Source organism: Lonchura striata, chromosome 16 (assembly GCF_046129695.1).
Source record: "Lonchura striata isolate bLonStr1 chromosome 16, bLonStr1.mat, whole genome shotgun sequence".
Taxonomy (NCBI): domain Eukaryota; kingdom Metazoa; phylum Chordata; class Aves; order Passeriformes; family Estrildidae; genus Lonchura; species Lonchura striata.
In genome coordinates, this window is record NC_134618.1 from 12,379,955 (window position 1) to 12,393,597 (window position 13,643).

General features: G+C 49.4%; 1 protein-coding gene across 5 annotated transcripts in view; it reads right to left on the reverse strand.

Annotated features, from left to right (window-relative positions):
• The window catches only part of ADAP1 (ArfGAP with dual PH domains 1), a 49,764-nt gene that overhangs the window by 1,344 nt on the left and 34,777 nt on the right, over positions 1–13,643 (reverse strand). For all 5 annotated transcript variants that reach the window (XM_021539715.3, XM_021539712.3, XM_021539716.3 and 2 more), the window contains exons 5-10: positions 5,986–6,098; positions 4,117–4,263; positions 2,235–2,318; positions 1,346–1,408; positions 900–971; positions 263–491 (exon numbers count right to left, since the gene is read on the reverse strand). In XM_021539715.3, the coding sequence (XP_021395390.1) occupies positions 263–491; positions 900–971; positions 1,346–1,408; positions 2,235–2,318; positions 4,117–4,263; positions 5,986–6,098 (708 nt within the window). The remainder of the gene's footprint in view (positions 1–262; positions 492–899; positions 972–1,345; positions 1,409–2,234; positions 2,319–4,116; positions 4,264–5,985; positions 6,099–13,643) is intronic.

Sequence of the window (13,643 nt, forward strand, 5' to 3'; positions counted from 1 at the left end):
CACCCTGACAGTGGTCCTTGCTGATGCTCCTTGGCTTCAGTTACCCCCATAACCATACAGCAGCACGGACATCACACCAGAGGCAGTGAAGAGGGAAGCATACCATCCTCCTCCTCCTCCCTCTCTGCTCAAACAGCCTTTACATCCCCCTGGGCAGTGAAGAGCCTCACACAGAACAGGAGGGAGCAATGGCCTGATCCCCAGTCCCCTCCTGCACACAGCAGGGCCAGGGCTGACATCCAGCCCTCCCCAGGGAACACACCTGCGTATTCCTGAGGCAGCATCGGCCGGCTTATGACTTTCTGAAAGGTGGTGATCCACTCCAGCTGGTCGTCCTCCGTCTCGCAGGCGAAGAGGAATTTCCGGTCCGGGGTGACGATGGTGATGCCGTGCTGCCAGTGGTTCCCCTGCGTGGATGGTGGGAGCCCTTCCAGCACCTTGTAGCTGTTTTCCTTGCTCCCAATAAAAACCTCCCCTCTAGCAAAGGCATCCTAGGAGACAGCAGAGCAGTCAGGCAGGGGTGAGGTGAAGGGAGCTCTGCACCCCGGGCAGCCAGGACAGCGTGTCCTGCAGCAGCCACAAGCCCATCAGCCAAACCCCAACAGCACCACCCAGAGCCCTGCTCCTCACCCAGGGGCACCCACATGCAGCACCAACACCAGGGAGCCAAAATCCAGATGCAGAATATCTGGTGGACAGGGCTTTTAAAGTGGTTTTGGTATTTGTAGGGTTACTGCACACCAGGCAGAGCCACCAAGCAGTGACAGTGTTGTGCCCTTTTGGCTCTCCCGCCAGCCTGCATTTTGCTGCAGATCATTACTGTAATTATTACTCTTATTATTAGTAGTAGCAGTATTGCAGGTAGTTCCCAACAGGCAGCTCAGGCACCTTCATCTTACCAGGGGATCTTTGAAATACATGAGCCGTCGGTCGTCCATGGTGAACCATCGCTTCTTGAATCCCTCTGTTTGCTGAGGAGTCAGAAAATGCCAGATGACACACTGGAACAGCACAACTTCTCTCTAACCACGCATGACCCAGGAGTCCCAAACACTTGGAGCAGCCTGAAGGGCTGGGGGAGCTGGGAATAGATGGCTTCTGGGCCACCAGGGCCACCACAGCCAGGGTCTGGGCCAGCTGTACCAGGAAGGGGCACTGGGTTTGAGATGTAGAGTTGGATTTTTTTATGTTTGCTCCCAAGTGAGGAAAGTGTATTAAACACATTCACAGATTTATGGCTTTGTCTCTCTGGCAAGGGTTGGTTTGTCCCACCAGCAACCCCTTCTCGGGGCCATACAGAGCAAGACTCGTGTTTGGAGGGACTGAAAAATGCTTCGGGTCCTACCTTTGGCCCTGTTTTCTCCATGTATCCTTCCTTCAGGTAGTTTCTAGAAAGCTTTGGCACCAGCTGGAGCAACCAAAGAGAACAGAAAAGAGCAGTGTGAGATGGGGGCCTGGGGGTCACTGGTAGGAAAAGCCACACTGAGCCAGCCCCCAGCCCTGAGCCCACCCCACAGCTCTGCCCCAGAGCTCCAGCCCTGCTCCTCCACAGCGCTCAGGAGAGGAGGCCACAACATGAAACACCCTGGAGCAGCTGCCCAGCACAGCCAGCAGCCTCCAGAGGAGTCTCCCCCACTCCCCAGGGTGCAGGGCAGCAGGGACAGAGCCACCCTGCAGAGCCACCACTGCACCCCTCCCAGGTAATTGGCAGGAAATGCAATTAGATTTCAAAATTTACAGCCAAGGAGGTAGCAGGGAGTAATCAAGCACCACCACAGTGATGTCACACCCCAAGAGCAGCACACAGCCCTGGCTGACAGCACGTCAGAGCAGCCTCTGCAATTGCATTAGCCCAGGGTAACATAATTAGCAGCTCCAGCCCCCGGAAAACACAGCCAGGCTGCACTGACCTGCAGAGGAGAACTCAGGCAGGGCACCGACATCCTCCTGCCCTCACCTTTCCTCCTTCCAGCCTTTGTTTTGGCTTTTGCTATTACAGCAGCAGCCTTTGAGATGCTCAGGGCTCCTGCAGGCGTGGCAGAGCTGGCGTTGCTCCCACAGCCCCCGTGTGTGCAGGGGCTCAGCATCCCACCACAACCATCCCAGCCCAGTAATTGCAGAACACTCCAAAGGATGGAGCACTCCCCAAGCCTTCCAGCTTGTTAGCAGGATGCTCAAAATGAGCAAGAAGGGGGAAAAAACCCCCACCCAAGCAGTGCTGCAGGAACACTCACATCAGAATCACTGGCTCCAGGGAATGCCACTTGTAAGTAATGGAAACGTGCTGCCCGGATGGCATTGAACCAATCCACTATTTCCTAGTAATGAGGAAGAAAAGCAGAGTGAGGAGTGCAGCCTGCACATAAAATAACCTGATCCTGCTGTGTTTCATCTCTCCTATCACTCTGGCCCCAGTGACAGAGCACAATGTAGCAGCAATCCTCAAAACCACAGAATGCAGCAAAAAGGTGAAGGATGTGGAACATTCAGCTGCTGCTCCAGGCTGCCAGACATGTACAGAGCTCTGCAGCTTCACTCAGCACCGAGGGGCTTTCTGCAGAGTGGAGGATTTAAACATCTCTGAAATGGCAAAACCAGCCCCAAAAGGGCATTTGAGATACTGAGCAGACCCTATAAGCACGGCTGGGCTGGTGCAGCCTGCCCACCCACCCCTGTCCCCCAGCCCTCAGGAGGACACCTGAGCAGCACCTGCATCCCACCTGAATTCCAGCAAAATACTTAAAGCTTTGCTAAAAGAGCAGCTTAACATCTCTTTGTCTTTGTTTCCCAATCTATCAGCTGTGTCTGTGAGTCCTTTAGAGACAGCCACAGTGATACTGAAGTCCAAGAAGCTCTGGCTCTTCTCCCTTTCCTTGGCAAAAATCTCTCTCCATTTTTTTCCTCCTACAAAATAACTGTTTTATAATTTCTTTCTTTTTAAACTCATATATTCATTCATCTCTGGTAAAACCCAACAGCTTGTGCAGTATGTCTCTGAAGGTTTGGCTGAGAAATGCCACAATAATTTTAAGTGTTCCACACAGGGAGCACTCAAACACTGCCTTGTGGTCTGAGATGTGGGAGCAGGAAACTCGTTGGAAGGGAGATTAGGAGCTGTCCTGCCTGGGATGCTGAGCACAGGGGGAGGGATGCTGAGCTGTCTTGCTGTCATTAATGCATGTGAAGCTTCACACACCAGATCAGGGACCTGTTCAATGAGCCAGACTTAATCCTAAAATAAACACTGTCAAACGCTTTCAGGTGAGGTCGCTGTAGTGTAGGAAAGACCATATCAAAGGAGAAGTTTAAACTTTTTTATGCTTTAGAAAGAATCCGGGTAAGGAAGAAAGGTTCACGTGAAATTTTGAAATCTCAGTTTTAAGGAGTTGAACTGGGGGGGTATCCTAGAAATAGTCTAATGTGGCAAATAGCCATTCCCAAAATTTAAAAACCTTTGCTTTGGTTTGTTAAGCTACTTCAAGTTGAAAGGAAAAAAAAATCCCCAAACATAATAGGACAGACAAACAATGTTTTGGAAAACACTGACCTACTTTCTGAGGTTTTACTCACTTATCATTTGCTTTCCTACCCTAAGCAGCTAAAGACACCCCAGATAGCATCACAAAGAAGATCAGAAGAAGAATTCACTCCTGAAGTTAATGATGACCAAACCAGGCTGGAGCTAATGAACAATAAGCTGTGATGTTAAAATGTTGATATCTTCTACAGCCACCAATTGGGTGGTTATATACATATTTATTTATTTATTTACCTGTGGGTTTCTCCGTGATCCCAATGTGAGGTAGGGTTACACCCTGCAGAAAAGCAGAAGCTGAAACCCTCACTGACTTCCAGCAGTAAATTGCTTTCTGGAATATTGATAATCCATTGACACAAATGAAGTTTGACCAATTTTTTCTCTGTGGGAGTGGGCAGGCCCTGGCAGGGGTTGCCCAGAGCAGCTGTGGCTGCCCCATCCCTGGAAGTGCCCAGGATGGACAGGGCTTGGAGCAAGCTGGGATAGGGGAAGGTGTCCCTGCTCAAGTCAGGGGTGGAATGAGATGAGCTTTAATGTCCTTTCCAACCCAAACCTCCTCATCACCTCCAGGGCCTCACCTTGCCATCTTCATGATAGACAAAGATGTTCCTTGTGCTATTGTCCTTCAAGTAAGTGATCTGCAGCCCGTGTGGGTTCCCGATTTTTGCAGGCTGGAAAGTCGCATTTAGGTGCTCGATCTTCATAATTGCTTTGGGTTCTTTTGCCTGGAAAGCACAGCTGAGTGAGCAAACACCTGAGAAGTGGCTTTCAAACCAATAAACAGTTCACTTGGTCAGAAAAAAGGCCTATTTGAGGCCCCCATTAGCTAAAGGAACCTGAATGCCAGCCCACAAAACCAGCTGGTGATGAGATATCCAAGACTCTGCTCGGGTGTCAGCGAGCGCTTCCTGCCAGCCTGGAAAATTCTGTCCTCCTGCAAAATTCAGCAGGGACACAAAAAGAGACAGACTGCTAACTAACAGGCCAGGATGCTTTGTGCACCCACAGATAGTTCATCCTTGTCCCAGAGGATGGAGGATTATCCCCTCTGCCAACAGCAGATCGGGTGTTCCTGTCCCCATCTGTCCCACCCTCTCACGTGAGCCACTGGCTGCTGACTCTGCTCCTCCCTTGCCTTCTGAACTGGGAACTTTCTCTTCAGGGGGACAAATATAATCCTTGCAGCCACCTCCAGGGTGGGTTAGCCCAGGAGGGAGCCCCGCCAGCCCCACCTGTACTCTCAGTGGCAGCTCCATAGCTCTGTTCATGTTCCTACAAAGTGTCTCTAGAAGTTGGCCACCCCTCCAGGACTGCACTGAAAAGTGCAACAGCAGCTGTGAAAAAACCATCCCACCAAATACAGATGAGCCCCTTGGTGACAGCAGTTTCAGAGCAGGGCCAGGGCCAGCAGAAGGGTGGGGTGGTGCCATGGTCCCAGCACCGTGCAGAGGTGTCAGTGCTGCTCTGGGAACTTGGGGACTTTCTGAGGACACACAGCACTGGAGGGTGCCCATGGTGGGGAAATCCCAGCAGAGAGGATGTCTAGACAGCACCATTCCCACCACAGCTGTGGTCAACAACGAGGCAAAGCAGCTTTAAACTACCGGAGCAGCCAAGAGTGACTGAATGGAACTGCTGGGACTTTCACTTCTCCCTCAGCAAGGACTGGCTCTCTTCTCCATGAGATGCAACTGGACCATAGCAAACCAAGCTGAAGGGGAAGATGGTGCTGTCAAAGCCACGGAGAAGTGAGGTTGGATGTTCCCATCCTCTGGATCATCACGACATCATAACTGCACCACCTGCTTGGGAAAGCTGGCTGCTGGCTCAGCCTGGGCTGCTCTCAGCTGTGATGGTCAGGGGAGACCCAAAGGTCAGAAAAAAACACCTTGGGTTTCTCCAGTCCATGGTGCTGAACAGTGGGGTGTCCATCCGTTCATCACAAATGCAATTTTCAGGGCAATAGCTCCATTTCTCACAATAATGAAACATGCTCTGGGAAAGAAGACAAATACTTGCACACTGCTGGACACTGGACTGCATGCCATGCTGTGCAAAGGAGGATTCAGACCCAGTGACCACTGCAAGGTGTGACACCTTCATCACAAGGTAGTCATCCATATGAAACCCACGTTAGCTGGATGATGCAGAGCCAGAGCTGAGAAAGACTCCTTTGCTGGTGGTTTGAGAAAAGCCCTATGGACTTTCAAGGGCAGCAGAGCAGGAACGTGTGAACAGGCCTGTGGGGCACCTCTCCATGAGTGTGCTGGAGGAGCAAGAGCAAGCCCCACTAAAGGGAGGCTGAGCTGAGCCTGGTGCTCTTGTCCTGCAGCAACCGGGGACTCAGTGATTTTGGAAACTGTAGAAATAAACTGGTGCCATGGGAATTACATGTTCCAGGATGCTCTCACAGCTGCAATGTGCACACAGCAACCCTAGGTACTCACATCGTTTTTGTTGAAGTACTTCAGAGCTCCTTCCCTCTCTGATAGCACAAATTTTCGGCTTAAGAATTGCCCATTGTCGCGTCCTCTCTTCCACAGAAATCCTTCTCGGTACCCTGCAGCAGAAAGGAGTGGCTGAGAACCAGGGACAAAGTGCTGCACTTCAAAAGAGAGCTGGGATAAAGAAAAGAACTGAGACTTCAGAACTAAGCAATCCAGGTGTGTGGCTGCTCTGCTGAGGACATGAAGGAAAGCAGCATTCTCCTGCAGAGCTGCCCCCTCACTCTGCTCACTCCTGCTAGCAGCTTGTGCTTCAGACATCTCCACTCTGACACCCAGGGAGTGGCTGCCTGCAGGGCCCCTGTGCACTGCCACAGCTCAGTCCTGGGTGAGCCAGCACAGGCAGAGCGTGCCCCTCTGACAGCAAAAGGGGTTTTAAATCATGGGGATTTGGGGAGTTAGAAGGAAAGGCTTAGTAGGCCCTGGGAAAATACCCTGGGAAAGTATAGGCCTTGTACTTGCTAGAACTGCACCTGTGTAACCAGTATATGATAAATGATATAAGTGTTAGATGCGATTATTGTTTAGTAATTAGATATAATAACTGTTTGAGCGTAAGAATAATCATGAGAAACTGTGGCTTGAGAGAGATCACAAGAGGGTCATGCTTGAATAAGGTCAATGTATACAATAGAACAATATAAGTTTAATAGTTAATATGTAAGTTATATAATGACAGAATATAAAATATGTTCAGCTCAAAAGCTGTGTCGGAGGCAGATTTGGGTCTGTACCCCTGATTCCCAGAGCTCTTCAATAAAAGCACCTGCACATAATCACATCCTGTGATTCTGTGTGCTCCTGAATGCTGACACCTCTGTCCCTGTGAGACCCAGCAGCCCCTGCTGCCTGCATTCCCACAAACCCACCCTGCCACCACCAGAGATGCCGAGGGGATGGTCCACACCCTTGTTTACCCTACAGCCACAGCCAGCACTGGGGGTGACACCACTGCCCCCCAATCCCTTCCCTCAGAGGCAGCACGTGGAGCAGCTTTTCCTCAGAGTGTGAGCTTTGGGAACCAAGGACAAGTGGCTTCTGCTCCTGAAAGGGGCTGGGTTTTAATGCCAAGCAGCAGGAGAGCACTTCAAAAGCTATTGCTGTTCATTGCACTGAGGAGCAGGGATGGTTTCAGGGCCTCTCTGTGCCTGGCACTTGAGGAACTGTGATGTCTCACAGGGGGCTGGAGAGAGCTGGCATGGAGGAGAGGACACCCAACACCACGACAGTGATATCTCCAAATACAAACATGGGGAGATGCAGGAGGAAAGCCCATCTTTTCCTTCAGGAAAGCCCATCTTTTCCTTCAGGAATCCCCACCTGGGCTTTGTGTGGCTCAGCAGAGCACACAGACCACACAGAGCTCAGCTCGTGCTGGCCCCACCTCGGAGCAGCTCCTGCCTGTGGGTCTCATCCATTCATTCATCCATTCCAGACACAGGACTGGTGAAGGATGCTGCAGGTATTCCTGGCTGCACTTGCTCCCCTCCGTAACACTGATTTTTTAGCATTTACGGGATGGAGAATAAAATTACTCTGCATCTCCCCAAAGATGATCTCAAATCATTGCTAACCCTGGCAGATGGGCACCATCATGGCTCTGTATGAAGAGAGGGAAGCCCAGAGAGGTTTGCTGAGCTGCCCAGGACAAGGCTGTGAGCCAGAATCAAAGTCAGCCTGGAAACCCAGTCTTCCCTGCCCTCTTATACTTCATCATTTTGATGTTCTCTTTCCAACTTGTGTCAAAACACAGGATCCAAATTCACTTCGAGGAGGAATTATAAAAACCCAACAAAACCAAGTGTTATCCCATTCTGTGGCTCACATGTTGGTTCTTCCCAGGCCAATCACTTCAGCAAAAAGAGACAAAGCCAGCTGCTGATTCCAGTGTACTTTGTAGAGATTTTTGCTTGCTTCTTTTCTTTTTCTTTTGTCTTCCCTTCAGGGCTGCATCCTCAGGAGCTGCTCCTCTGCTCTGCCCAAACCTGAACCCCTGTCAACACCCATCAGTGCACAGCACCATGAACAGCCCTTGAACCCAACACGAACCCACACAGGTTCCCCAGGCAAACTGTGTGCCAGCAAGCTGTGTCCTCAAAGCCCTGCTCCAAAGGGTTGTGAAAACAGCCAGAGAAAGTGCTGAGAAACAGAACTGCAGGAGGCAGAACAGGGAACAGACCTCACACTGGAGGGCATTGGAGACAGAAGATAAACCCCATCTTCCTTGTCTCATGTGCCTTAGCAACAGTTCATATTCAGAGGCACCTGGTCACATTCAGGTCCTCAGGGTGGGGAGCCCTGGCACAGGGTGAGCACAGGAGCTGTGGCTGCTTCCCTGGCAGAGCCTACAGCCAGGCTGGACAGGGCTTGGAGCAACCTGCCATTCTGGAAGGTGTCCCTGCCATGGCAGGGTGAGATGGGATGATCTCTGAGCTCCCTCCCAACCCAAACCATTCTGTGAGGGCTGCTCTGCTCAGATGGAAGCTGAACAAGCCCTACAGCACCTGCTGACTGCTTGTGTGACACAGCATCGTGTCACCAACACGTCTGCCCCTCTCCTGAGGTACAGAATGAGGGATGCAATGACCTGCCATCATCCCGTGGATCACCAGTACCTAACCAGGAGTGCAGAAAGCACTGCCTGGGCAAGACTGACACAGAAATCCCAGTGACACTGCTAACATTGCTGCTGCCACATTTCCTGCATCACTTCTGTCACCTGCCAAGGAACAGAATCAATCACTTTTGCTCTTGCAGGCACAAACCTGTGACACCTGCAAAAGCCCCAGCAAGCAGCTGTGTCAGCCAGCAAATGGCACAGGACACAACCACACAGCCCAAATGGGTACTCCTGACCTGTTACGTGGCTTCCAAGGTAAAATGAGGAACTGCCACTTCCACACCCATTTCATCCCAACAGCTAAAGCTCTGGGGGCAAGGAAAACAGGGTCACCAGGTGGGCTGACTGAAAAGAAGATAGTGCATGGCACCTGAGTCACCAGCTCAGGTGGGCTGGTGGCTGCAGCTCCTTCAGGCACATAAAAGTGGCAGCACCCACTGGGTGCTCCAGTGCAGCCAGCCTTCCCCTGCCTGAGAGCCTGCAGAGGAAGCAAGGGAGAGGATTTTATACAAAGAACATCTCTTGTAGCCACCATCTCTCCATCTGACTTCTACCAGCATTTGGTTCAAGTTCCCCATTTTAAAGAAGAGGGATATTGCTACTTCCCCACCTCAGAAAGCTGTTACAGAGCTTAGTTAATGATGGGGGGGCTTGGTCTCTGAGAATGTGGATTACAGGAAGTACCCAAAATTACTTTTTTAGTTTTACCCCTTGTTCTGAGAGAAGAAAAATCTTCAAAGGAGGACAATCAGAGCCACTGGCTTGAAAAAACCAACATGCATGGACTATAGTTTCTGTCATCCTAAGCAAGGCATTAAAAACTGGGAATTAAAACCATGTTTGATCTTCGGTTTCTTTGGCTCTTTGTTTCACGGTTTTACCTGGAAAGAGGTAACAGAACTGCTTGTTTGCATAATGTTTCTAGGGCTGTGGTAAAACCAGGTGTGGTACCAGGCCTTTAGAAGCAACCTGAGTGTATCCAACACCACACAAATGCACCACTGTGTGGTTTCTTGTCTTCTTCTCTCACTGCAAGACAAAGCACGGGGTGCTGAATAAGAGAAAAGAATGTACTTGTGCATGTAACCCAAGAGAATCTCGTTTCCCTGGAGTTCAGGCAGGGCACCTCCTCCTACTGAAGCCATTTTTCCTTCCTCTCAGCAGCTAAAGTGCCTTGACCCTGATTCAGAGCTTTGGAGAAGTTCAAATCCAACTCCCTCACTCTGCTGCTAAAATTGCAGGCTGTGCATTGCCACTCCTGTGAGTGTCAAAGCTGAGCACTCTGCTGCATTAGCACGGTGAGGTGTTAATTAGGGCAGGACAGGGGATGGGCCCTCACTGGACATGGTGTGCCCAGGTTTTCTGAGAGGTTAAGGAACTGCCTAATTATCTGGAGCAGTTCAGTGTGGAATCCCTGACATCACACATCACCTCTGACCCCATGTCACAACCTTCTTTTTAAATAAATATTCTGAAGGACATTCCTCTGAAATAAACCTCACTGCCCACAGTGAGAGGATTGGATGGAGAAGGTGGCATATTCTGTATTTTCCTTACAGACTGGACTTTGAATAGGGTTGCAAAAACAACTGTGCACCTTTTGTTTAGCCATGTCAGTGTAAATGGTTTGGTTTGACTGCTCTAAGGTGTAACATTTCTTCCTGCAGCACTCAGCCAACATCAAAGCAAGACATTTCAATGAGTTCAACTGGCATACTTTAAGAATTTGCATTCCAATAAAAATCATAAACCAAGGAATATTAAGTTTGCTCATGGAATGGCAAAAAAGTTTGCCCAGATCCCCCAGATGCAAGCAGGGTCCAGGTCCTCAAACACCTCAGAGCTTGCACCCTGTTCCCCTGCACAGCACCAGCAGATTGCTTTTTTGCCTTGATTTTTTTGCCTGTTTGCAGCTGTGCTGAGGAGCTCAGAAGTTCCCTGCAATAATTCTGCAGCCACCTCTGGATAATCCATTTCCTGCTGGTCCCACACTGAGCAGTGCAGATACAGCTGGGCTGGAGGTGCCTCAGCATCCCCAGGGCAGGAGGGACCTATGCTGAGATGGAAATCCTTCCCCCGGAGCCCTCCTGCACTGACCAGGTCAGGAGCCACCAGGAGCTGCTCCTGCCCCTGCACAGTTCAGTTCTTTGGAATTTCCAGCCTCAGCAAGCAGCAAAGGAGGATGTGCCAGTGATGCTCAGCCCCCAGACTCTGCGAGGTCAGTGCTTGGTGCAGGGTGGGTGCTGGCATGTCCAGATCCCCTCCACAGGGTGAGAGGAGAATCATGTCCCTTCACCTCCCTAAAACAACTTTTTCTCCCCATTTAGGACACCACATCCTCTTCACACCTCACCCAGCCAGGCCTAAGAGCCCAAGAACTCCCAAGTGCAGCACTCTGACACCCAGACCATTTTCTTGGGCACACACATTTAGAGGCACAACATTTCCCAGCTCCTAATTAATCAGTTCTCTACTAATGAGCACTTAGCATCCAAATTACCTTTCCTAAAGGCCATTTTGCAGAGAAGGGTTTCATGTTGTCATCCAGTCTGCCTCTGCAGCCTTCCAGGAGCTCATAAAACAATTATTGTCCCACTGCATTGTCACTTCAGCTATGGATGCAAGCAGCTGATGAGATTGATTGCTTCCACAATACCCAATTAACCCACTCACTCTGCAAACGATTGACTTAATCAAAGGCAATTAGTGCTTGAATGGCTATAGCAGACAGAAAGCCAGGATTTAGTGGATGATTCAGATAATGTTGTACAGACATCTCCTTGGCCTTCTAAGGGAAAACATCTTCACTAATGCTCAGCTCAGAGCTGGAAGTAGATGAAACCTCAGGTCGGTGGTGTGAGGTGGCACAGAAAACACAAGGGACCAGGAACACACACTTCTCTTTACTGACAAAAGGGGAACTTGCAATGACTGATGTTCCCTTTCTCCTAATTTTTCTGCTCATGCAGGGCCTGGAGCACCAAGCAGTTGACCAGACCTCAATGACCAACAGGTCCTGAAATGGTAACTTGCCTCTGATAGTCAGATCCAGTCCTTTGAGCAAAGTCAACACTGTTTTACAAAACTACCTTCCATATTAATTTCTTCCACAGCATCTTCTCTCACAATGTAAAAACAAAATAAAATAAAACGAACAAACAAACAAAAAACAACCCAAAAAAACAAAGAAAACCAAAACACCACAAAAGACTCAGTTTGGAGGCAGGACCACATCTTTGTAGAACTGCAGGTGTCAGTGTCCTCAGGGACTTTTTCCTCTGACAAATCACCCCAGACTGGCACAGCAGAGACCAGACAAAGCCTCACCACAGAAAGGTCAAGAACAACCCATGACACCTAATTTAGATCATGTGAGGAACAACTTCAAGGCTGAAGCCAAGAATGAAAAACCAATTTTCCAGATCACTACAAGAAGATCTTGTCATCTTGCTTCATCTTAATTTCGTAATGGAAGAAGGTGCTCCCCAGCTGCTGGGATCAGTAGGAAAATGGAGCCAAAGGCACAATTTCTGTGGAAGGATCATGGGGCTGAGCTCAACCACACATCGAGATCTGAAGGTGACAGAAAGAAGACGAGGTCTGTCCCCAACACAGGCATGTGGCATTTAAATGCATCCCTGGGTTTCCAGTCCCACTTAATCGTGAGTACACTTGCACTGGTGGCTCACAGCTGAAAATCCAAACTGCTTCTAAGCAAAGCCCCAGTAATAAAGATGAAATCCATTAAGCCTGCGATGTTTGCCACTATTTAAATCTGATTAAAATTGTACATGACACCACTAAGCCGAACAGTCAGAAAACACTCCTGTCAAGTCTGATGTTTCTCCATGTAATCCAGACCCCCCTTCTTTCACCGGGTTGTCAGCTAAAAGGAGCCATAATAAGAGATCATGTACCTAATCCAGCTTCCTAAGCTGTTTTGAACTGGTTTCTTTAATCACATGTTAGGACTCCCCGCGGAGCAGCTCTCAGGTGACAATGACATTAGCCCAGCCTCGGTGGGATCACCTTGCCCCTCGTGCCCACCGAGTGCAGCAGGAACAGGACACACTCTGCAGAGCTTGGGAAGCCATCAGTGCCATAAAAAATGGGAAATCAGGGCAGCAGGGGGTGACAGCCACTGGGCAAGCGACTGCAGGGTAAAGCGGTGCTAAGGACACTCATCAGAGAAAAATCTCCTTTTGGTAGAGTGATACTGATCTCCCAGTGAGCACTCACCTCCTCTGAAAATGCTGCGTGGGAACAAGTATGAAGAGAAAACACCAAATTATACAATTCCCAAGTCTTCACCTGACTGCTGCAGGCATATCAGGTTTAATAAAGAAGACAGCCACATCCTCCCTTTTATCAGTTTATCTTATAATTGACCATCGATACAGTACAACTTCCATGGTAACTTAATTATTGAGCAAGTGTTTACATATTAAAGATAAGCCCATAGCTATCTGCTGCAAGCACAGTTTGATTGTATCTGCTGGGAGATGTTACAACCCCTTGCTACAGAAAATGTCTTTACTGGAAGCCTTGCACTTACATTGCTGAGAATTGAATGTGGAATCTAATTTTACTTGGAAATCAAAGGCTTCCTCTTCGAGTGGCATCCCTGCAACACCCACCTGGGAGCTGCTGGCTGCTTGGAGAAAAAAATCCTGCTACAGGTAAATAACCTTCAGGTTTTGATCATTTGAAGCCAGTCTTTCATAAAAAAAGGCAGATGAAAGGTGGGAGGTTCCCAGTGTGATGTTCATCCCATTTACCAGCAGTGAGTGCACTCAAAGCCTGATTTAGCTGGAAAGCCAGGCAAAAAGATGTTTAAGGGCAGGCATGCGGTATTAACCCAGAATAACATCCTGCAGGAGCTGAATTCTGAGAGCCAAACCACTCCCAAACCACAGGGCAAGGATCCTCCTTGGGTGAGACAAAACATTCCAAAAAATCCTCGCTGCAGCCACTGAGTTAC